Here is a 25,085-nt window from a genome sequence, read left to right on the forward strand (position 1 = left end):
TCTCAGATTATGGAACGGAATCTCCTATCACACAACTCTACATTTCTGTGTCCCCACATGATTATAGTCCCTTCGTCTCCCTGAGTGTATGCATTAATCAAATCAATGAATGAATGTGCCAGAATTTTCTCCAGTTAAATGTGGAGAAGACAGAAGTGATCATTTTTGGGCCAAAAAAGGAAAGATCAAAGATAAGCAGGCACCTTAGCACAATGTCTCCACTATAAACCAAGTCAGAAACCTTGGCGTAATTATTGACTCAGACCTAAAATTTGATAGCCATCTAAAGTCTGTCACTATATCTGCTTATTACCACCTAAAAAATATAGCCAGAATTAAGGGACTTCTGCCTCAACAAGACATGGAAAAACTTATGTATGCATTCATTTTCAGCAGATTGGACTATTGCAACGGTATATTTACAAGTCTTTATATAAAAAAAAAAAATCAGTCTGGAAGCTGCAGCTAGTACAGAATGCTGTAGCCAGAGTCCTCACAAATACAAGGAAGCTGGACCACATTACACCGGTTTTGAAATCGTTACACTGGCTCCCAGTGAGTCAAAGAATGGACTATAAAATACTACTGGTCATTTACAAAACACTTAATGGCCTTGGACCAAAATACATGCTTGACTGTGAGATTACTATGAAACATCTAGACCCCTAAGGTCGTCCGGAACCGGTCTCCTGTATGTTCGAAGAACAAGAACCAAGCAGGGTGAGGCAGCATTTAGATATTATGCTCCTCACCTCTGGAACAAGTTACCTGAAGATCTGAAGTATGCTCAAACTGTTAGCTCCTTTAAATCAGGGCTAAAAACGCTTTTGTTTAGCACTGCATATCCATAACTGCCTATATATTTCAATATATTTGCTTTCTATTTCTCTTGTACTTTATCTCCATTGCTGATTTCAAGAGTATTCTTTTTTTTTTTCAAATTATATTCGTGATTATTGAATTGTGCTATATAAATAAATTTGCCTTGCCTTTGAAAAATTGCTCTTTTTTAATTGTCTGCCTTTCTTAGTATTGGGGGCTGTTTTGGTGCAAATGCAAAATAAAGTAAGTAAATGCCTTTTAGTCCATGCTCAGATAGATGACTTGGACAAAACCAAGATGAAGTGTTAATTTCTCCGATACTCACAACTGTGGCCCAAAGCCTTGTATTCAGACTCATCATCTTCCTCCTCATCAGAGTCGTCTTCTTCGGACTCATCCTCATCTTCCTCTTCATCGCTGTCTTGTTTGTAGTTCCTAAAGAACAAAACTTTATTACTGACAATTCCCTATTGCATTTATCTAAGTGCCGCTGGCAAAATTAAGGGAAAGATTCACCACCGGTGTTTTTGGCAACCCTTTTAATTTTCGTCTTAGTCTTTTGGACAATAAAACTTATTAGTCGTCATATTTTAGTCATGTCAATGTGTTTGTCTTAGTCTAGTTTTTGTTGACAAAAACCCGACTAATTTCTTCTAGTTTTTGTCGACATTTACTAAAAATGTTTTCGTCCGAAATTTTTTAAAAATTTTACTCCAAAAATAAAGGTTTCCAACTATTTCGAATGAAAATTGACAGACGAGCGCATATTGTAGCGTCAAAACGGACAACGCCAACTTGGTGATAATAAACACTCAGCAGGAAAACAGTACATTATTTTCAATTAATTATACCCACCTGGACGCTACAAACTGCAAGTAAAAAAAGATGCCAGAGATTTTGAAGAGATATGCTATGCTATCGGTACGAGTTACATTTAAAGTGCGTACGACAGGATAAAAAAAAAAAGTCTTAAATAGCATTATTATGTGAATTACAATCATATTTTGAGACGATTCGACTATATACAACAATTTGGCAAAGCGCAGATGATGAGAAATTAGTCTTTTAATTTGCCGTTTAGCCACGCCTACCATTAAAAGGCTCTAGCGTCCCCAACAGGAGGATGACGTCGGCAGGCTCACGGTTTTATCTGATTTACAATTCAGCCCATTGAGGGGGAATTATTCAGAACGAGGAAAATGTGACGAAGAGAGCTGCAAAATGTCATTGTTTCAGTCTCTCTACTCTAATATTTTTAAAGGATATTCTTTTTATCGAAGTATTTTTTCCCCCAATTGTATGGCCAAGACAAATAACAATCTTGTGCTAAATGGAATATGAAACATTAAAAATGCATTTATTGAGTACGGCATGGCAATATTACTTCATAATGGCCAAAACTGTCCACTTCTTGCACCTCCCAAACTTTATTTTATGCCACCGGAGTTTTTTATCATTTCCCTTCCCCGGCTTAGGAGAGCGTAAACAAAGCAGGAGGCGTGACCACTAGCCGACATGCTAACCCGAACCGAGTGATGTTTCAAAGTCTATTCTCGGCTTTCAAGCAAAAACAAAACTACCGGGGATCATATCACACGGCGGCGGGGTTGTCGACCGTCTTCGCCGATCAGCAACCCGCCCGAAGGAGAACAAGTTACAGCTCGTCCCCTGCTGCGGAAAGGAGAGCATGTTTGTCAGGGATGCAGCTGAAGAATTACCGCCGGACAAACTGGCCGACGTCAGACGAGCGCGTAGCTGCCACATGGTCAACACGAATATGGCGTAAATTAATGCTTAACTACACGGCGAAGACGTTAACAGTGAGAGCGCATCTAACATGGCAGGATGTGTCTGAGGAGAGCTTTTCTACCTGTCTGTCCATGATCAAACGTAAGTAAATAGTCCTTTATTTAAAGAAAGTTTGTAGAGTTTACTTTGTAATCGCTGTATTCGCTGCCATTTTTAACACAAAGTTGCAATTTCTAATCGGGTGGAAAATTTCCACAGGACATCAGGCACGCAAAGAGGGCAGTAAGCAGAGTATAGCGCTCAGCCGGCAGGGGGATGTGCGACAAGCCGCCGGTTGTCGGCCGAGTGGTGTTTTCGGTGGGCAAGGAGCATGGCAGTCACAAAATGCAAGCCACCTCCGTATTAAGACGTGTGCCATAATCCCAATATTTGACATAATACAAAACACAATGTTTACTTACTTCCTCGTAAGTCCAATGGTCTCACAGCTGTCGCAAACTTGTTTTGGCCAATCTCGGGGTGAACGGGAACTTTCTGAAACCCAAAAAGGCTCACACGCCTCTCCCTGGAGTAGCGACAAAAGTCTACAGCCGTTTGGCTGGCGTGATGCGAAAAATAATTAATACGCAAAATCAGCTGAATCCGCAGTCCATTTGCATGCTATAAAGCAATGCTGTATTGGGAGATGCTGACCCGGATGACGTCACATTCGCATTCGTCCTAAAGCCAAGACTGGAGCCGGAAGTAACTCATTTTCTTTGCGCGGGCTTCAAAAATTGAATATATAAAACGATTGCTTCCACACACATCCAAGCGGTCCATTTCGTTCAGGAGCATAAAACACCGCGTGAAATATGAAATAAACATGCTTTTTGGTGTTATACGCACTTTAATGTGTGATGATCACTCAGCACAGACCACTAAAGGCTAACCCAACATTGCGTATTCTCCCTGGCCAAGATAAGACAACAGATCATAACCAGACACTGCTACAACAGTGTTTCCCACCAATGAACGAGACTGTGGCGGCCCGCCACAGTCTCGTTTGGGCCCGCCACAGTCTCGTTTGCAAGTGGGTAAGCAAATACAGACTTCTCTCCTTCTTCCCCATATCCGGGGCATTACATTAGTTTGGATCGGACTTTTCGGCGAAAGTGAGCGGTGGACGGCCGTCTTGGACGGAAAGCAAACTTTGATTGAACTTGCGCGGAGAGGCGGGGCCCAAAATAAAGCCTTGCTCTATTTTCAGAGCGTTGGTCACAGTAAAATATTTATTAGTTCAAGCAGAGTAAAATGATACATATTCACGGTACAAGAACGTCGTTTCCGTGTCCATCGATTGGTAAGAAAAGGCTGTTTGTACGAGTGACGTGTGGGCGCTCCCGTCAGGGGGTCATTTCGCGTGGAGTGGCTATTTTTCGGCACAACACCGGCGCGCCAACTTCAGACAATTACGGCTGACGAAACTTTGATAAATGCGCCCCACCCCCCCAATTTCGCGAGCTCTGGGACACTCGAAAAATGACTCTCATACCTCTCCTTGCTAAGTTAATGGTACCTCGATGTGCGTTTGTGTGGAAATTTAGTTGACGAACAACGGGGAAAAAACTATTCACCTTCTCACCGAATCAAGTAAAACTCTTTACACGGCTATTAGAATTCCCCCAGTCCTGTAAATGGGTCAGTTGACAGAAAGACTGTTATTGTTGTGGTAATGTAGTACTTATGAGGGTCAAATCAAAAGGAAAAAGGGGGACTACGACGGTGGTCTGAAACCCGCGGCTCTCGGGCCGCATGCGGCTCTTTAGCGCTGCTTCGGAGCTTTTTTTTTTTTTTTTTTTAAATGGAAAAAGATGGGGGAGGGAAATATATTTTTTGTTTTAATAGGATTTCTAGGAGGACAAACATGACACAAACATTCTTTCAATTCATTAATATTGTAATGAAGTTAAACTTGTGGTGGCGTCGTACAACAGAGTAGTCACGTGGTGCGCTATAGGATCCACTGCAGGGAAAATAAACATTTAATCATGAAGGTTAATTATGTATTTCTAGCCAACTTAGTCATTTCTATAGTAGGCAAATATAGCTAGTATCGATAATTATAAGGCTTGTACAAGGCTTTTAATTTTTTGCTGCTCCAGACATACTGTATCCGTTTTTTTTTTTTGGGGGGGGGGGGGGTCAAATATGGCTCTTTCAACAGTTTGGGTTGCCAACCCTGAGTCACTACGAGATGTAAGTCGTACTATTGCTACGAGAAAAAAAGTCGCATTATTACATAGGGTAACGTAGCCCTAATCAGCTACGCATTTTACATACATGTACCATAGCTGAGAGCTATAACAATAGCCTAGCTAATTAAATATTTCAAATATATCTTTGTTATGGTTCTTCTTGGGGTTTGAAAAAAATAATGGAAAAAAAAAAATTCGCCGTGGCACGACATGGTGAGGCTGTCCGACTCCGATGCGGCCCACCACCACAGTTTCAAAAAATCCTATGGGAAACACTGTACAATGCAGGCTGACTACACATAAAATGTTCCACATTGTGAACATGTGACGGAAACTATCTTTCTCGTTAGACGAAAACTTGGATTTGTCTCGTTGTCTCGTTTTAGTCTTCCAAAAGACTATTTTAGTCCGTTATCGTCCCGTCATCGTCATGAAAAAAGTGTTGACTAAATATTTTCGCTGTCGTCATCACTGACGAAAACACCACCGGTCACCACTCACTAAGAACGCTTACCTCGACCGTGTTCCCCGTCTTGCCACTGTGGGCTGACAGGCTGTGCACGACCACTCGCCTTCAGGGATGCGGTGCAGCACTGGTCTCAAGCAGAAAAGATGGAAGGCCTTGTTGCATTCGTCACAGAGGATAAGTTTCTCGTCATCACCTGAGAGGGTTTCAAATAATATTTCTTTTTAATAAGATAGCTTCAAAAATCAATAATTTTAATTTAATAGCGAATGACTATATTTTACTCTATGTTCTCTTACAGAGAGTTGTTTGCATTCACAATAAGCAGGTTTTGAGGTGGAATTGTTGTTTGTACCTTTTTTCCGACAAACTTTACAACGGGCATTTTCTGCAGACATGTCCCACTTGATGCAGGCTTCTAACATTCCCAGCAGCACGTGCATGCGAGAGAAGGTCTGGGCCTCACGGATAGCAGTCTTCCACTTCTCGATTGCTGTTGCAACCTGAAGGGTTGCAGTCGGGGGTCATATGACAGGTCATTGTGGGGTAGTATGTTGAAAAATAGTAGACGTTTGCTTATTTTACATGCCTATACATGACACCTAGCCAGGTTTCAGACAGCTTGGATGAGTTATCTCATTCTGACTCAAACATGTTTCCTTCTCTATTTTAACCAATTCTCTTACCTTGGCCTCTTCAACCAGTTTCTTTTCCTCATCCACCTCTTCTGCTTTGTTTTCTTCTCCAACTTGCTTTTTCTTCATTTTCTGCTTGGGGGCCATGAAGCCTTGTAAGAACTTCTTGATCACACATGCCTGAATGTTGATGATGGACTCTCCTAATTCTTTCAAGTTGCTCATTTCTTCCAGCTGTGTATAGATGATGCAACAGTCAGTTAACTCAATGACGGGTAAATTGTGCAAAATTGGATCATCATAAAGGTTAGGGCACATAGAAGCCAGAGAGTTGATTGAAATTAGAAGACAATAGAATACAGTTCTATCAGTTTTAGTTGCAGTAAATATATTTAAACAGTTGTAGGTGGCCACAGAAATCGCCAATTAGCTTCCAGCTGGCCAAATAAAGGCCCACAAGTAAAGAATATTCAGTCGACAGTCATAACCATGCTTGTACCAAGTGCATGTAACGGATTACGTAATCATGTCCAAACAAAAAAAATTAACCATATTCTTTTACATTTACGGAAAATAAGCAAATGCCCCAGCTGCTTTCAAACCTCTTCAATTACACCATGTTACAGAAAAAAAAGATACAATTTTGTTCCTGGCTTGTAATCATTTCATTTGTGTTGCTTGGATCCAAACTAAATGAAAAAGTAACACCAAAAAGGTAAAAGCTGGGTGTTGCTAAAATTATAGGCTATATTCAAAATTTCCGATTTGACGTCCTTGTTATGCAGAAAATATTTGTTAAATGTCATTTCTTTGTGTTTCAGGTCAAACTAACAAAATGAGGGAAATGTAAATATATGTATTAGATATATACATACATACAGTACATACATACATACATACAGTGGTACCTCTACATACGAAGTTAATTCGTTCCAGGACCTTGTATATGAGTCGAAATGGTTGTATTGTATGTCGAGCAGGATTTTTTTCATAAGAATACAATATATACTGTAATTCCATTAATTCATTCCACACCCCAAAAACCTACACTGAATCCTTAACAAATACTGCTGGTACTATTACAAATGGCAATTACACCTAGCAAAATAAGTTCTGAATAAAAATCGGAACAATAATATTATAATACTAATAATTCCAGTAATAATGTAACTAATTTGGTTCCAATGTGGTGGACGTTTTTTGCTGTACTTCAACGCGTGGCTGACGTGACAGAGGTGCGGTTAAGACTTTACTTTTCACTTTTAATGTTTTGTTGAGAACACCGTACTGTGGGGGACAGTAGGTGTTCTGTGTTGGATAAGTTCTGAAATAAATGATAAAAAACTGACAAAGCTAGCGATTTCTTTAGCAATGTTACAACAATAGAAATTGTCACCTTAACTTATAAAGACTGGCGAACAGTGGTCGTCGGAGGACCGTGGAGATCGTAGACATTCTACGGCTGTATTGTTGAGCCAGTTGAAGGATGCGCAACGCACGCTCATATTTTTCTATTATTTGCATCTTCATTTCAATGGTAAGCCTAACCTTTTTCCTTGTTTCACAACGTATACCAACCTTTTTTAACCTGTGTTGATTTCTCTCACAAGAAAATCTGCGATGCGTCCGTCTGCGGTGCTGTCATGTTGTCGTATTTTGAGCATGTTGTCTGATGTCGAAAAGATGGTGTGCCGAAGCGATCGTATGTCGAGGTACCATTATATATTATATATATACTGTATATATACACTCACCGGCCACTTTATTAGGTACACCTGTCCAACTGCTCGTTAACACTTAATTTCTAATCAGCCAATCACATGGCGGCAAGTCAGTGCATTTAGGCATGTAGACATGGTTTAAGACAATCTCCTGTAGTTCAAACCGAGCATCAGTATTGGGTGATTTGAGTGACTTTGAACGTAGCATGGTTGTTGGTGCCAGAAGGGCTGGTCTGAGTATTTCAGACACAACTGATCTACTGGGATTTTCATGCACAACCATCTCTAGGGTTTACAGAGAATGGTCCGAAAAAGAAAAAATATCCAGTGAGCTCCAGTTCTGTGGGCGAAAATGCCTTGTTGATGCCAGAGGTCAGAGGAGAATGGCCAGACTGGTTTGAGCTGATAGAAAGGCAACAGTAACTCAAATATAACCACCCGTTACAACCAAGGTAGGCAGAAGAGCATCTCTGAACGCACAGTAGAGCAGGGCGGTAAACCGAAAATTTACCGTCTCCGAAATTCTTAACGATGACCGACGTAATTTTGACCATGTCGGTAAATTCGGTAAATTGATAAAACAAGAAAATATAGTCTTTTCATCCCGCTTTGATTCTGTGTTGTTCGTTTATGTTCATTCCCCTTTAAGAAAGCAGTCAATGGGCTTACGTAGAAAGTCACGTGATCATCAAGAAGCCAATCAAACAAAAGCCTGGTAAGCTAACACTAGCAGCTAACGCTACAAGCAAAACGTGATGGAGTGTGGCTTAAGGGAGGTTCACCAAACTTTCACCCGACATTTAGTAGACTCGTGGTGGCATCCAGACGGGCTTTCACCCGCTGTCCTCCCTTGTTCTCACGATTTCCAGAGATGGTGCTTTCAGTGCTTTCTACTGGTAGCCAGGCTAACGCTAGCTAGCGGCTAACGCTACAAATGAATGTGATGGAGTCGGATAGCGGCTCTAACTTTGTCGAAACGGCTGAATTTAATGAGTGGATTGGGCACGGACAGCATCTAGCAACTACTATGTGGCGTTATTTTGTATCTGTCTGTGTGTGATTCCTCTGATAGCTTTTGTGATGGTAAAGCATTCAGTATAAAGTACAATCCAACGGCGAAACTTATAATGACCGAGAAATGGCCCCAGCTATTTTTCTGTATGTGCTTATTTCTGTGTCATTATTGCTATCATAAAATCTTTATATAGCTTTAATGTGTGTGTGTGTCTCTCTGTTTGTTTGGGGGTTCATTTTTGCGTGCATTTATTAAAAAATGAACGGGGGGGGGGGGGGGGGGGGCCTGAAACCATAAAGTAAACACTTGTATTTAATAATTATGTCACAGCAGCCATTAACAATAAGTTGTCTTTTTGAAGTGTACTGTTCAAGCTGCAAGTCATTTGTGTTACAATGACATGTTTGCACAGACATATTGGTTTTGATAATGTACATTGTTCAAGTCATACACGCTGTTATAAGTGTTCATACTTGAATTCTTATTGCTTACAATACATTTTTATAAACTGTAAAATGTTTAGACTGCATGTACAATTGTTAAATACAGTATATGAAATTGAATGCTGGTAAATCAACAACAAACAGTTAATCTGTATTTCATGCATTGATTCAGATTTTCAAATTATATAACAGTATGCTTGGGCGAATTTATCGTCATTTATCGTTATCGAGATAAATCTGCTCAATTTATCGTGATACATGTTTAAGGCCATATCGCCCAGCCCTAACGCACAGTACGTCGAACTTTGAGGCACATGGGCTACAGCAGCAGAGGACCACGCCGGGTGCCACTCCTTTCAACTAAGAACAGGAAACTGAGGCTACAATTTGCACAAGCTCATCGAAATTGGACAATAGAAGATTGGAAAAACGTTGCCTGGTCCGATGAGTCTCGATTTCTGCTGCGACATTCGGATGGTAGGGTCAGAATTTGGCATCAACAACATGAAAGCATGGACCCATCCTGCCTTGTATCATCAGTTCAGGCTGGTGGTGGTGGTGTAATGATGTGGTGAATATTTTCTTGGCACTCTTTGGGCCCCTTGGTACCAATTGAAGCATCTTTGGAACGCCACAGCCTACCTGAGTATTGTTGCTGACCATGTCCATCCCTTTATGACCACAATGTACCAAACTTCTGATGGCTACTTTCAGCAGGATAATATGCCATGTCATAAAGCTGGAATCATCTCAGACTGGTTTCTTGAACATGACAATGAGTTCACTGTACTCAAATGGCCTCCACAGTCACCAGATCTCAATCCAATAGAGCATCTTTGGAATGCGGTGGAACGGAGATTCGCATCATGGATGTGCAGCCGACAAATCTGCACCAACTGTGTGATGCCATCATGTCAATATGGACCAAACTCTGAGGAATGCTTCCAGCACCTTGTTGAATCTATGCCACGAAGAATTGAGGCAGTTCTGAAGGCAAAAGGGGGTCCAACCTGTTACTAGCATGGTGTACCTAATAAAGTGGCCGGTGAGTGTATACAAGCATCAGAAAGTACAACAGTAAAAAAAAGCGGAAAATAGAATTTCAAAGTTGTGACCACAAACCCTAACTTTTGTGTAACAAAAAAAGTGTTTTTATATGTTAATGCGACGGAACAAACTGGGAAATATCACTTAGAACTACTGATGCACCTATACTCCCCCCTCCCACCCAAAGGCGTACAGGCGACCAACAAAAGGGACATGCCCAAAACTCCTTAAATGCATAGAAATGTATATATTATATATATATATATATATATATATATATTATATATATATATATATATATATATATATATATATATATATATATATATATATATATATATATATATTCCGTATTGGTTCAACACGGAGCACAACTTTTAATTCCCGATTCGGAATAATTCCTTATTTCAAAGGACGGGTGGCAAGCCAATTCAAAAGTGCTGCAAAAGTAAGCTAAGTAAGCTAAGCTAAGTGGCTAAGTGTGTTGCTGCTGGTGCACAGAGAGGGAGGCTATAAAGGAACAGGATGCTGTGGTCGATTATTATTACTTATAATTTCATGAAAGTTACACTGTTTGGCCTTTGAGAGCCAAAACTCAGGGTTTAAAAACATTTATTCAGTGCATTCATTATATTTTTACTTTCGCACTGCTGGACTTGTATTATAAATGTTTTAGTTCCACGAATTTAGCACTATTTTGGCCTTTGAGAGCAAAAGGTTTATTTAACTATTGTCACCAATACCAGGTATACAATAAACAGATCTACTGGATTTATGGTATCGGTCGATGCTGCAAAGCCATGCATTGGTATCAGGGCCAAAAAATGGTATCGGTATAACACTACTTAGAACCTGGGAACAAAATATGCGTTACATGGTGTTAGCAATTCAACTGCCAACAAGTTTGTTTCATTTCTTGCATCGTGATACTGTTACTCAATTGGGGACTGTGCCTCCAGAATTTTAACTATATTTGCAAATACAACATAATTGCAGAAATGTACTTAATATAAATACTACAATTTCTATTGCAGCTGCAAGAACATCTGCACAAAAAACAATACTTAAACAACAATACCTAAAAAAAAAACAACAACAACAATTGCTCACCTCCTCTTCAATGTCCTTGTCTTCATCAAAGTAGCCCAGGCCACCCTTCAAGAGGCGTGACGCTATTTCCTGAATATCAGTGCGTAAATATTTTAGCAGCTCCTTGTCCACATCAGAGACTCTGGGGACCACTTTGTCCTTTCGGATCAAATTAATGGAGTGTATGATGTCCTGGTAACTACAAGGATATCAGGAACATAGTTACTTCCACTGCTATTGGCTCAAATACTTAAAAGGACTCATGGACCAAGATACTGTCTAAAAATAGAATTAGGGTAGAAATAAAATATATATACATCAACTTTTGCATGCATTCATTTATTTACCTGCTCTCTATCTTTGCCTTAAGTTCACTTTCTCTAACTCCATGAGGGTGAAGACTGTCCACCAGTACTTCTAGTTCAGCAGGACTGTCGCATATGAACCTGTTGGCAATGTAAATTGATCAGAAGGTGGATCTGTGATCTCAAACCAAAGGGTTTAGAAAGATGAATGCAAACACAAACCAGAGATTTTGTCCCTGTTTAGGAGTTGTCGTTTCTATACAAACATCTGTTACTGCTCCTGACTGAGGTTCATCATTATTCATATCATCAATACTCCCATCATCATCAGCACCTAGAAAAGCATTTTTATAATATAAAACTCAACAAAATGCTTATTCGGTGAGAAAAAAACAAGCAGAATTTTACACATAAAAATATTTTCTTGTTGTGCAGCGCCATCCGTACCATCGTCTTCATCGTCCACATCAGGCTCAGTTGTTTTTTCTACATTTGGAGTGTAACTGTAGTCGATACTATCATGTACCCAGCCCTTTTCAATGTACAGTCCAGGTATAACATCAGAGAAAAACCAGTATCTGGACAGAGAAGAAATTACTTTGTACATTATTTTCCAAAGTAAATGAGGCTCTATTATTCGAGTTGAATTCACTTAACTAACCTGTTATGATTCCTGTCTGTTCCCAATGGAGTTCTTCGTAAGACTAGTTTGGCTTTTGTTATACCCTCCTGAAAATTCTTTTCCGCAGTAGCTCTCTGCCTACGCATTCGCTCTTCTTCAGCGGCCACCTCCATGCGTTCTTTAGGATTACAATTCAGAAACAAATTAGTCGTCAAATCAAATAGTAATTACAGATTTGGCTAATTTGAATGATATCAATATAATGTATGTAAGGTTCACCTTTGTTCTGTTTGTCCATTTCTTCTCTTTCTCTCTTGGCTTGTATGCTCATCAGCTGCCTGCTCTTGACTGAGCTGATCATGTCCACCAGCTCTATCTTGATTTCTTTCTTGATCTCCTTTTTTGGGTCATCCTTTTTTTTCTTATCATCTTGGACCATGAGAAGACATGTTTTATAAGCAACAAACTTGCAAAATGAGTATTTTAATGATTCCAATTACCTTTGCCCTCAGTCTCTTTTTGCTTCTTCTTCTCAGCCTTCTTGCGATTGACCTCTTTAAGCATTGCTATGCGCTCCTTCCACAGTTCAGCGGTCCGTTGCTGCATGCCATCGACGTGGTCTTCCACAGAGTATGTCATAAGGATGCGGTGACACAGTGCAACAAGCAGGCTAACCTTTTCTTCAGGGTCAAGCTCAAACACCTCTACAGTTTCAAGCTTCTCCAGGAATTCGCTGGTCACAACGTCATCAAAGCCATTCATGCCCAGGTCCACAGACCCTTGGCCACTCTCCTCACCTTGAGCGTCAAAAGGACGCAAACACAGTCTCGCAAGCTCTGACACAGAGTGGGAGGTAAGGGGGATCTCAGATAAGGGGATATCAAGTTCACTGTACCCTTCTGCAAGCTCATCTTGAAGGAGTGTCTGAAGCAGCACCACCAAAACACGGTTAAGGTAGTGGTAACCTGAGCGTACTCCGGCCAACGATTCCATCAAAGCCATGGATGTGATGGGATACTTGTCATCTGGCATTAGGAGGCCAGCATAACAGTGAAGGAACTCCACAACCATCGCGACATCCCCAAATAGGGTGTTGGGCAGCCCCTCGGGCATGTCAACAAGTTTAAATGTCGGCAGGGTCTTGCCACCTTTTATCTCCTGGTCCTCGAATCTGCGTGACTGCTCAAGACGGATTTGCATCTCCTTCTCGCGACGCTCCTTGGCCTTTTCCCGAAGTTTCTCTTTGAGATCATTACGCCTCCTCTTCATTTCTTCTTTTCGTTCCTCTTCACTCATGGCTTCCCAGCGTTTCTTTTGCTCCAGTCTCTCCCAGCGTTTTTCCACCAGCTCTTTCAACTCATCAGGTAATCTGCCACGATCGTCTGGTGACAAGGCCTTTGCAGCCTTTGAGATGAGGGACGACAAAACACTCTTTTTGTCCTCTTTACCCTTGTTTTCCTTGTAGTAACGAAGAAGGTGGAGAGCCATTGGATGTAATGGCTTCCCCAATTTAGGAGTGCCTGAGCTACTACTACTCCGGGCTCTTTTTTTGGGGCTGCCTGCAGCAGGGCTCTTAGCAAGATGCAGCAGGGTCATCTGCTTCATTTTTGATGTCTTGGGACTTGCTTTTGCATCTTTTCTAGAAGCTTTAAGAATATTTTTATTACCACCTTTTCCAGTTCTGTTTCCATCTTTCTTGTCTCTAGATTTTTTAAAAGATTTTGGACTGCAAATACCTGAGTTTTTAGCGTCTCCCTTCTTGGGTGTTGCAGAGTTCTTTACATTTAATGGCGAACCATTCATTTTTATTTTCTATGAGAGACAAAAAGCAAAGGACACAAGCCCATTAAAGAGCATACGACACGAGAAAAAAAGTCTTAAATGGCATTATTATGTGAATTAGAATCATATTTTGAGAAGATTCGACTATATACAACAACTTATCAAAGCGCAGATGACGAGAAATTAGTCTTTTAATCTGCCGGTTAGCCACGCCTACCATTATAGGGCTTTAGCGTCCCCAACAGGTGGATGACGTCAGCGGTAGACTGGGCTCATCGGTTTTACTATTCAGCCCATTGAGGGGGAATTATTCAGAACGAGGAAAATGCAACGAAGAGTGCCGCAAAATGTCATTGTTTCAGTCTCTCTACTCCAATATTTTTACAGGATATTGTTTTTATTCAAGTATTTTTCCCCAATAGCTATATAAAGGGCTTGAGAAGGACCAGTCAGCCCGTCGAGGGGGAACTATTCACAACGAGGAAAACGTGACGAAGAGAGCGGCAAAATGTCATTGTTTCTGTCTCTTTACTTCAATATTTTTACAGGATATTCTTTTTATCAAAGTATTTTCCCCAATTGCTAAATAAATGGCATGGTCATGACAAATAACAGTCTTGTGCTGAATGGAATATGAAATAATAAAAATGCATTTATTCAGGACGACATTGCAAAATTACTCCATAATGGTCAAAACTGTTCGCTTCACCTTTACTGTCGCACCTCCCGAACGATATTTTATGACACCTAAATCGGACAAATGTCACTCATTTCCCTTCCCCAGCTTCGGAGAATGCAAACAAACCAGAAGGCGTGACAGCTAGCCGACATGCTAACCCGAACCGAGGGATGTTTCAAAGTCTTCGAAGCGGAAATCACACATAACTAGCCTGGATTATTTGACATGACGACCCGGTTGTCGATTGTCTTTGCGGATCGGCAAACCGCCCGGCGGAGAGCAATTTACAGTTCGTTCCCCGGAGGAGGGTGGCTGGAGTTGTTGTGCAGCTAACGTTCTGCTAATGAGCATGAGGAGAGCTTTTTACATGCCTATCAATGATCAAACGTAAGTAGTCCTTTATTTAAAGGAAGTTTGTAGTGTTTACTTTGAAATCGCTGTATTCGCATTTGACATAATACAAAACAAGATGTTTACTCACTTCCTCGTAAGTCCAATGGTCCCACAGTAAATATCCACGGTGAATGGGAACCTTCTGAAACTCCAAAAAGGCGCATACGCCTTTCCCTCATACAGAATGATTTTTCTGCAGCCGTTTGGCTGGCGTGATGCGAAAAATAAACGTATTAATCCGCAAAATCAGCTCAATCCTTCGTCCTCATACACAACAGTACACTGTAGCGTGAAGAGGACGTCTTCTACCGTACACGTCACAGCGCCCTCCTCCTCAATGCAAGACTAAAGCCGGAGGTCACTCATTTTCATGGCGCGGGATTCAAAAAAACTAAAAATAGCGATCGCTTCCACACACATCCAAGCGGTCCATATCATTCAGGGGCATAAAATACCGCGTGCATTATGAAATAAACATGCTTTTTCGTGTCACATGCACTTTAAGGCTTTTACTACTTGATTACACCATGTCAATGTTTGCACCCAATTGGGCCTACCTGCACGTGACCCCAGATGGTGGGACTAAGAGGCTTCCCGATAGCATCTTTCTTGCTTTTATTTTTCTTCTCCCCCTTTTCATTCCCCGAGTCCTCTCCTGTGCCAGCAGTCTTCTGCTTCTTTCTAGCTTTACCATCAGCAGAGGTCAAGCTTTTGCGTTTGGCGGAAGGATTCCCAGCTAGAAACTAAAGTTAAACAGGAGTATCAATTGATTTTCCCAATAGTGTAAGAAAAAAAAATACCAATACCACACCTTGTAGGGATCAAGAAGAAAGTCACTGAATTTACTGGGCAGATTAAACTTCTTCACCAGGTCATCTTCAACCACCCAGGGTGCACTCTCCCCCATACCCAACCTCTGTGCATAGTGTCGGATGAAGTAGCGGATGATCTCTTTTGTTGGAGGACGCTCTGTTCTGAAAAGACTCTCTGCTGGCACATCACTGACCACCTGTGGCATTGGTCAAAAATAATTTAACTTAAACACTAAAATAAGACCAAAACATTGTTGATGAGTTAATAGTAGTTAATAAGCTTCCAAAAAGCACAATATGATAATTTAAAAAAAAAATCAAACCTTGTCTTCATTGACGAGCTTGACGTCATACTTATGAGGAAGGAACTTGGGAATTGGTGACCTCTTCTTTTCTTCCTTTATGGCAGTGGGAAGTTTTCTTGGTGAACGCCGTGCTCTATCACCTAATAGAATTTTTTTTAAAAAAAATCTCACTAACTAGGCACCAAGTTATGAGAGAGAATTACCTGCAAAAACATGCATAGCAACCTGTGGTATGCTTGAAAATGAACACCTAAAAATCACAGCTCTATAAACTCAAAACGTTATATTAATGAATTCATTCACTGTTCGATAAATGCTCATGTTTCAGTGTTACAGTCTATTTTAAAAAAAAAACGCTGGAAGACATGTTAATGTGGATACTTTAAAATAGGACAATTGTTTTGATCCTTAACTCATTCATTGCCATCGACTATGACAAACATTCAGTTGGGAGGGTTGGTTAGATTACAGGACTTAGAAATATGTCTGGAAAAAATATCTGATGGCAAGAACTTGGTTTGCTTTGTTGTTTTTCCGTGCAGTCTTCTTTTTAAACTGTTTCATGTCACATATTACACAGAAACTGGTGAATATTACACAGGAACTGGTAAATAACAGGTAATATTACACAGGAACTGGTAAATAAAACTAAAATAAAATGTATTTGTGTTTGCATTTTTAAGGCTTTTGAAAATGTAAATGAAAATGTAAGCCTTTTTAATGTCAAAAGAAGCCTTTAAAAATAATAACTGAATTTATTGCCTTCTGATACTTTTATACTCGCAGGAACCCTTTTGGACTTTCCCCCAACAGCGATAATATATAGTCCCGATGCAAACATGCCGTTTTCGATGTGTTCAATTGCTATGGCTAAAACTCACTGAGACATTCTCTCCTGTTTTCCTCCTCTCTAAGGGCAGGTTCCTTCGTCTGGTTCTCTTGACTGGTGTTCTCTTTGTCACTAGATGGCGAATCACAGGCACCTTCGAGCTTCTTCTCTCCAGCTTCTCCCTCAGAGTGCTCAAGGGGATGAATTTTTACCACCTTCGCTCGTAAACTTTTGTCTTGGCTCACCTGAATTCGAAAATGTTAGAAAGCATCTATCAAGCTTGATCACATGAATTATGCAGAACAATGAATTTAACAATTTACACTTACGAAGAGTGAGGTTACAAAACCTACTAATAATAATTGTAGATAAAAAAAAAAAAAATTTAACTGACCATAAAGTCACACTCTTCACCAACAGCATACTTGGTGAGGATTTCTACCCAGGCCATTTCAACCAGTTTGTCCAAAGACACTGTATTGTGGTGGACCATCTCCAGGATAGGCTTCTCAAACCAGTGAGGATATTCCTCCTGAAGCCTGTGTAGATGATAAGCGTAAAAGTTAGCACTTTAGAAATAAACAATAATATATATTATATATTGTTTACCAACATTACATTCTACAATTACCAGTTTTGTCAAATTCTGCAAAAGTCTAAAAATGAGGCTGCTGAAAAAGTTCCATGCACTACAACATTTTTATGAACGCCATTTAATAATTAATTTGATTTCCACATTTTGTTGAGATTAATCTTGTGCCAGTTTTTTTCCTACCCTTAAAGAGCATATGACACCAGAAAAAAAGTCTTAAATGGCATTATTATGTGAATTAGAATCATATTTTGAGACGATTCGACTATATACAACAATTTAGCAACGCGCAGATGACGACAAATTAGTCTTTTAATCTGCCGGTTAGCCACGCCTACCATTATAGGGCTTTAGCGTCCCCAACAGGTGGATGACGTCAGCGGTAGACTGGGCTCATCGGTTTTACAATTCAGCCCATTGAGGGGGAATTGTTCAGAACGAGGAAAACGCGACGAAGAGAGCCGCAAAATGTCATTGTTTCAGTCTCTCTACTCCAATATTTTTACAGGATATTCTTTTTATCCAAGTATTTTTCTCCAATAGCTATATAAATGGCTTGAGAAGGACCAATCAGCCCATCGAGGGGGAACTATTCACAACGAGGAAAACGCGACGAAGAGAGCGGCAAAATGTCATTGTTCCTGTCCCTTTACTTCGATATTTTTACAGGATATTCTTTTTATCCAAGTATTTTCCCCAATTGCTAAATAAATGGCATGGTCATGACAAATAACAATCTTGTGCTAAATGGAATATGAAATAATAAAAATCCATTAATTCAGGACGACATGGCAAAATTACTCCATAATGGTCAAAACTGTCGACTTCACCTTTACTGTCGCACCTCCCGAACGATATTTTATGACTCCTAAATCGGACATATGTTATTTCCCTTCCCCGGCTTCGGAGAATGTAAACAAACCAGAAGGAGTGACAGCTAGCCGACATGCTAACCCGAACCGAGGGATGTTTCAAAGTCTTCGAAGTGGAAAACCACACGTAACTAGCCTGGATTATTTGACATGACGACCCGATTGTCGAATGTCTTCGTGGATCGGCAAACCACCCGGGGGAGAGCATTTTACAGTTCGTTCCCCGGAGGAGGGTGGCTGGAGTTGTTGTGCAGCTAACGTTCTGCTAATGAGCATGAGGAGAGCTTTTTACATGCCTATCAATGATCAAACGTAAGTAGTCCTTTGTTTAAAGGAAGTTAGTAGTGTTTACTTTGAAATCGCTGTATTCGCATTTGACATAATACAAAACAAGATGTTTACTCACTTCCTCGTAAGTCCAATAGTCCCACAGTAAATATCCACGGTGAATGGGAACCTTCTGAAACTCCAAAAAGGCGCATACGCCTTTCCCTCATACAGAACGATTTTTCTGCAGCCGTTTGGCTGGCGTGATGCGAAAAATAAACGTATTAATCCGCAAAATCAGCTCAATCCTTCATCCTCATACACAACAGTACACTGTAGCGTGAAGAGGACGTCTTCTACCGTACACGTCACAGCGCCCTCCTCCTCAATGCAAGACTAAAGCCGGAGGTCACTCATTTTCATGGCGCGGGATTAAAAAAACTAAATAAATATAGCGATCGCTTCCACACACATCCAAGCGGTCCATATCATTCAGGGGCATAAAATACCGCGTGTATTATGAAATAAACATGCTTTTTCGTGTCACAGGCACTTTAAGTACTGCCTTTGGCTAATAGGGGTAAGAAAATCTATCAACGGGGGAATAAGAAGGGAAATTGTTCACTATGACAGTGTACAATGCATCATAAAATAGCAGCTTACAAATAATGTTGATTAAATAAATTGCTAAATAATTATTATTATAATTTTTTTAATCATTCCTATTCTTTGTCTATCCACTTGACCCTAGTTAATCCACCTTTATAAAGTATTGGAGGACACCAATGTAGTACTTATACAACATTCAATCATTCCATCATAAAATAATACTATGCAGATGAGTTATGTTAGTAAAGCACATAGTTTCATTGTCAAAGCCCGTGACCATTTCATCAGTTTCACCTCAATTGACTCTAAATTCCAGCTCACACAATCGGTTTTAAAAGGGGGAAAAAATATTTAAATGTGCTATAAATGGGGATTGTTTTGTACAGTTTGCATCTTTAGGTGGAAATTCCAAAAACAACAAAATATGTGGATTTTACTGCATCATTCTTGTGAGCTTGACTAACACTTGACGTTTTATGTACAACATACTGTACATTTATTACAACCTGAGTGGAAGGATCCTAAAACCTCCACAAAAATGAGTTCTTTACCTTTAATGAATCCAACTCAAGACTGGAACAAGCAAATTATATCATTTTGTTAACATATGCTACTAATAGAGGTGTGCGAAATTTCCGATTCTTAGATAATTCGCAATTCGGCCGTGGAAGATTCGAGAATGATTCACAAACATCCAAATTCCGATTATTGAAATATGTCAAGTAAAGCGGAAGTAAAACACACGGTGCGCGGTCTTCGGGACGCAATGAGGAACGGAGCGAGAGTAGCTAAACATCATGCTTGTCATTACCCGGCCCCTCGGGTAATGCCAATGCTCAACTCACGGCTCTAGCTCAACTCATGCCGCGAGATAAAAAAAACAACAACAACATACCTGACTGCTGCCGACAGCTGCTACAAAGTTCCTCCACATAATGGTACGGTAGATATCATATTTATATAGGACTAGATGCATTATAGACTCTGTGGCGTTAGCAGCACATATACAAAAAGCTAGATGCGGGCGTTAGGAAACGGCCGCCATCTTAAGGCAGTAGACTTCCCTGCAAGGCTGTTGTAGCGAACCTTCCAAGTAGGGCTGCAGCTATCGAATATTTTAGTAATCGACTGAAAATTCTATCGATTAATCGAGTAATCGGATAAAACAAATATATTTTTAGGTGAAGAGCAATTATAAATATACATGAGAAAACAAGACATTTCATCTAATCTTGAACCATTTTCAGTCAATCAATGTGTTTATTTTCGATGTATATTGTTGAAAACAGCCAACAATTGCATCTCAGATGTAACTAGAATAAAAAAAAAAAGACTAATTCACTGCATTCACTCAAAAGACCTTTAGATCTTATTTAAAATATATATATACCTAAAAATGCCGTTACGCTTGATAACACACATCACTTAAAAGTTTGGATTTTTTCCCCCACGTGTTTCAATTGAATTTCTATTTCTGTCAAGCCATTTTAAAGTTCTAGTTAAGTCTTAAGTTAGTCTAAACTGTAAATCCTGATAGGATTTTGAGTTTTTGCAGTGTTCAAAATAAATGTATGATACAGGCTGTATTGGAGCACATTAGGGTGCCACACGTGCTACTTGGTGTTTTATTCAGCAAGGACTACTGAGCTAAAATTGATAGTTAGCATTAGTGAGTTTTTATCTTACACCCTCATCACAACGCTATGTTATGTTAAAGCCTGCATGTAAGACACGTTAGCCACGCATCGAAAGTGGTCATAACCTTATAGAAACCTAGCCCTCCAAAGTGCTAACGTTACGTGAGCTAGTGACAGTAACGTTGCCGTAATCTTATTTATTAGCGCTTAGCGCTCTTTATTAGCGCTTAGCGCTCTTCTGCTTTAAGATGGCGGCTGTTTACTAACGCTGCCCAGACGCGGCCGAGTGTCATTTCGCATCTAGTTCAACATACATGTGATCTCTATTAGACTCATCAGACGCTACCTGCTACCAACGTAGCATCGTGCGGGCTAGTATTTAGCAACGTCGGTGTCGTTTGTAGCAGCTGTTGGCTGCAGTAAGTTTTTTTTTTTTTTTTTTTTGCGTCTTCCTCTACGCATGTGACATCAGCACGTTGTTCCGCATTAAAAGTAAAAATTAAATTAATTGAATGTAGTTTAAAGCTGCTGATACAGAATGGGGAATTGAGTATATTATTTATTGTTTTTAACTGTTAACTTGATACTGAAATAGTCGTTTATTTAAGCCTGCAAGGTATGTACAAAACATTACAATCAGCTAATAGCGGGGGGGGGGGGGGGGGGGGGGGGTTTCAATCAATAATCGATTCATAATCAAATCGTAGCCTCTGAATTGTAATCGAATCGTTAGGTGCCCAAAGATTCCCACCTCTAGCTACTAATATGCACAACTGCGGTTTACCTATATAAAACATATTTGTCAACAATCGTGGAAGTTCAACAGGAAAAAAAAAAAAAAAAAAAAAAATCACCTAGTATTTTATATCTGATTTGTACTGTTGAGCAACTCCTGCATCACATCACTGAACAAACTGTGCTCTGTCATTATGATTCATTTCTGCACATGTGCTTCTAATATCCAACAGTTTAACACGGTCGGTGCCAACATGTCGAAATACCACTCTTTTATATTTCTACTCTGCTGATTATAATAAGTGAGCTTTTATAAGAGCAGAGTTAGAATGACTCAATCACACACACATCCTCCAAAATAGAAAAAGAGGAGGAGCACCAGCTTTATCCAATCACAGCACAGCTGAAAGCCTCATGACCTTCACTAGTTTGAGTAGAACATTTGTCTTGACACTTCTGAGGTACTGTTACAAAATAGATTACACAATTAGAGATATTGATTGAAAATACCAATCAACTACTCATTTTTAATTTGTCCATACCACCTCTAGCAAAATTATTCACAAAAAAAGGCTTTTCAAAAAGTTTGAGAGTTGTATATTAAAATGTCCATTCATTTCTAATCCATTAAGTTTATAATAATAAATATATGTGGCTAATAACACTCCTGATAGGGCAATCACATATTTTGCTCTTGATGGACCCGAAGACTATTACTTTCATTACGACATCTCCTCAAACAATCTCAAACATATGGAGGTACTGAACCTTACCACACCCAGTATTACATTAGAACTTGTAAACAAACGAAGGCATTAAGAACTACTTACAACTCTGTCACTTCTTGTTCCTCTTCCCATGCTTCCTTGTGTGTCAGCTGAATGCTTCCAGTGCTCTTGCATGTCCAGATGCGCTCTTCATACCTCTTCAAGCGGGCCTCATACTCACTATTGATATTTAGTCAAGGACAACTTTTGAATACATGTGGATCAAAAATTTGTGTGGTCATCTAACACGGCAGCCAAAATAATAGCGAAGAAAGATCATGAACTTCATAATCACTTGGCTGCAGGAATCATCTCATGAACAAATGCAAACTAGATACTGAAGTCTGTTGACTTGTCATTGAATGGCAAATCGCTTAACAGTTTATATAACAAGTGCTCTACCTGCAGCCTGTCCAGCTGAAAGCATGTGTTGGCTGTCACTGGAGACTACATGTAGAAAAAAATAATTGTAATTTAGGAACTAATTTGATTAGAACTCCAGTCATTAAGACGCATCTAGTGACAATTTACGTCTGCAAAATTAAATTGGAGACCTCGCATCAACAGATAAGAACGGGCTATTGTGACATAACACCAACATTTGCTTTGCACTAGCATAGCTGGCTTGCGAGGATGGTTGACGGCAGATTCGCAGAAGCCAAACGTTAACGGGACGATATATTACCATTTCCAAATGTGACCTCAATTAAATGCGGATAGATAATGCTTCCACTGAGGATCGTTAATTTGTTTTAAGGAAATGCGTGGAAAGAAGCTAACACGCTTGACAAAAAGACGCAACAGTGCACGAGGGAAAGCTAAAACGATGCTAAAATTCGGATCATAACAAATTGACGTTCCACAGAGTTCTGAATATTTTACACGGGAACGTGTGTTGTAAACTCCCATCAAGGGACACCTGACCAATTAGATTGATGTAAAATTCCAAGTCGACATGATTAACAGCATCACGTCCGGAGGATACTCTTTGTTCCTGAAGGCCTCTTTAGTGTGCTCGATAGTGAAGACCTCTTCTCCCGGGCCTAGTGGCTCGGCTAACGGCTTAGCTAATGGGTAAGGCTTCCGGCCCAATAGCGGCGCCATTGTCAATCAAATGGCGGCCGTACAATAAAATAACCACCTTAGCACTCCGATGAAAAATAATATGACCTTCCCTTGTATCCCGGCGCCTGATAGCATGAATCACGTTATCACAGGCAGGCCTGGAATTCAGCGTCAAGCGGCTAGCGGGCTAGTTAGTAGCCCGGATTTGCTATCGCGTTGCAAAACAAAACAGTGTCCCTTCTTGCTAGACTCCTCGTCGAATTCCTCTTCTCTGCATTAGCGGTGACGCCATAGCTGGTCCAAGCGATGTCCCATATACACAAAAGGTTGTTGCACTTGTGTCGAGATATATGGCGAACTTCTATCTTCTCGATTGACCTGTCAGGATGCAATCCAAGCCCAAGTCAAATTCGCGGCAACAGCCCAGTCCAGCAGGCGGTCTGGCGCGAAGAACAATTCACTCGTCAAATAGACTGTTGAAGACGAGTTGGTGGTCTTTCTTCGACAGCTTCTTCTGAGTTTTATGATGAAATAATGTTTGTTGTTGTTTGAAAATGATGACTTGAAGAGGTTAATTCCTTGTCTAAATGGCGGGAGTTTGACGAACACCGGCTAAATTTCGCACACCCTCCACTCTCCGGTTTCCCCGGCAGCAAGCAGCGTAGCAACCGGGCTCCGTCCTCTCTTGACAGCCATTGGCTCTCCGCAAGGCGCCCTCCTTAAACTTGCCTAAAGTGATGTTCGATTGGCTGCCAGTGAACGCCTTTTGTCAATCAAGGACAGCCCTACAAGTTTAACCGTGCCCACATCAATACTAGTATACTGTACTATTGGAACCTCACTTATTGTAAATGACGGTAATTTTATCACTATCACTAAAACATTAAATTAAAAAATAATGCAATTTCAATCATGTTTCCGATCATAAAATAAGAATACAATTTGTATTGGTTTTTTTAATGTTGCTATAAGATGGATATGTGACAATGGACAATTAATTGACTTTTGATAATATTTTGTTTAGAGCCATTGTTTAACTCATTGGCTAGCATTGACGGGGATGGACGTCCAATTCATTTCAGCAGTCTGTCGCTGTCAGCATTGAAACATGATCATTCACTGACACAGCTCTCTCAGTTCAAATGGATTAGACGCCTATTACGGTCAATGGCTGTAAACGACTTCATTTAAAAACTGTCCAAAATACAGTACTCTGATTTATGTATCTCAAAAGTAAATATTTTTTGATTCATCTTGTCCTCTGAGAAACCACTTTTCTTTTTAAAATCAAAATGCCATTTTGCAAATGTTCAATTGTACAGCATATTCAGTATTACCAGGGGTGAAAGTGGGCCAGAACGGTCAGGAACACAGTTCCGTTATAAGATTCAGGGCCAGAACACAGTTCCGGTTTAAGATTCAGGGCCGGAATGCTGTTCTGGTACACGGTGCTTTGATTCCAAAAATATGACTGCAACTGTCAAAACGCTATGTAAAAAAAAAAAATAAATAAATAAAATTAAATGCTAAGCTGCCACACATCCACTTCATCTCCAAGAAGAAAACAATCTACCAACATCAGATTTACAT

The 25,085-nt window shown here is 40.1% G+C and overlaps 1 protein-coding gene across 1 annotated transcript in view; it reads right to left on the reverse strand.

Annotated features, from left to right (window-relative positions):
- The window catches only part of baz1b (bromodomain adjacent to zinc finger domain, 1B), a 29,761-nt gene extending 5,567 nt beyond the window's left edge, over window positions 1-24,194 (reverse strand). The window contains exons 1-18 of the mRNA XM_057839412.1: window positions 23,416-24,194; window positions 22,494-22,610; window positions 17,346-17,490; window positions 17,004-17,196; window positions 16,141-16,262; window positions 15,817-16,014; window positions 15,563-15,748; window positions 12,652-13,963; window positions 12,431-12,580; window positions 12,191-12,329; window positions 11,977-12,107; window positions 11,752-11,863; window positions 11,572-11,670; window positions 11,246-11,423; window positions 5,961-6,143; window positions 5,630-5,777; window positions 5,323-5,470; window positions 1,148-1,257 (exon numbers count right to left, since the gene is read on the reverse strand). Of these exons, the coding sequence (XP_057695395.1) occupies window positions 1,148-1,257; window positions 5,323-5,470; window positions 5,630-5,777; window positions 5,961-6,143; window positions 11,246-11,423; window positions 11,572-11,670; window positions 11,752-11,863; window positions 11,977-12,107; window positions 12,191-12,329; window positions 12,431-12,580; window positions 12,652-13,963; window positions 15,563-15,748; window positions 15,817-16,014; window positions 16,141-16,262; window positions 17,004-17,196; window positions 17,346-17,490; window positions 22,494-22,610; window positions 23,416-23,534 (3,790 nt within the window). The 5' untranslated portion in view covers window positions 23,535-24,194. The remainder of the gene's footprint in view (window positions 1-1,147; window positions 1,258-5,322; window positions 5,471-5,629; window positions 5,778-5,960; window positions 6,144-11,245; window positions 11,424-11,571; window positions 11,671-11,751; window positions 11,864-11,976; window positions 12,108-12,190; window positions 12,330-12,430; window positions 12,581-12,651; window positions 13,964-15,562; window positions 15,749-15,816; window positions 16,015-16,140; window positions 16,263-17,003; window positions 17,197-17,345; window positions 17,491-22,493; window positions 22,611-23,415) is intronic.
- Between the last annotated feature and the right edge of the window lie 891 nt (window positions 24,195-25,085).

This window comes from Corythoichthys intestinalis, chromosome 6 (assembly GCF_030265065.1).
Source record: "Corythoichthys intestinalis isolate RoL2023-P3 chromosome 6, ASM3026506v1, whole genome shotgun sequence".
Taxonomy (NCBI): Eukaryota; Metazoa; Chordata; class Actinopteri; order Syngnathiformes; family Syngnathidae; genus Corythoichthys; species Corythoichthys intestinalis.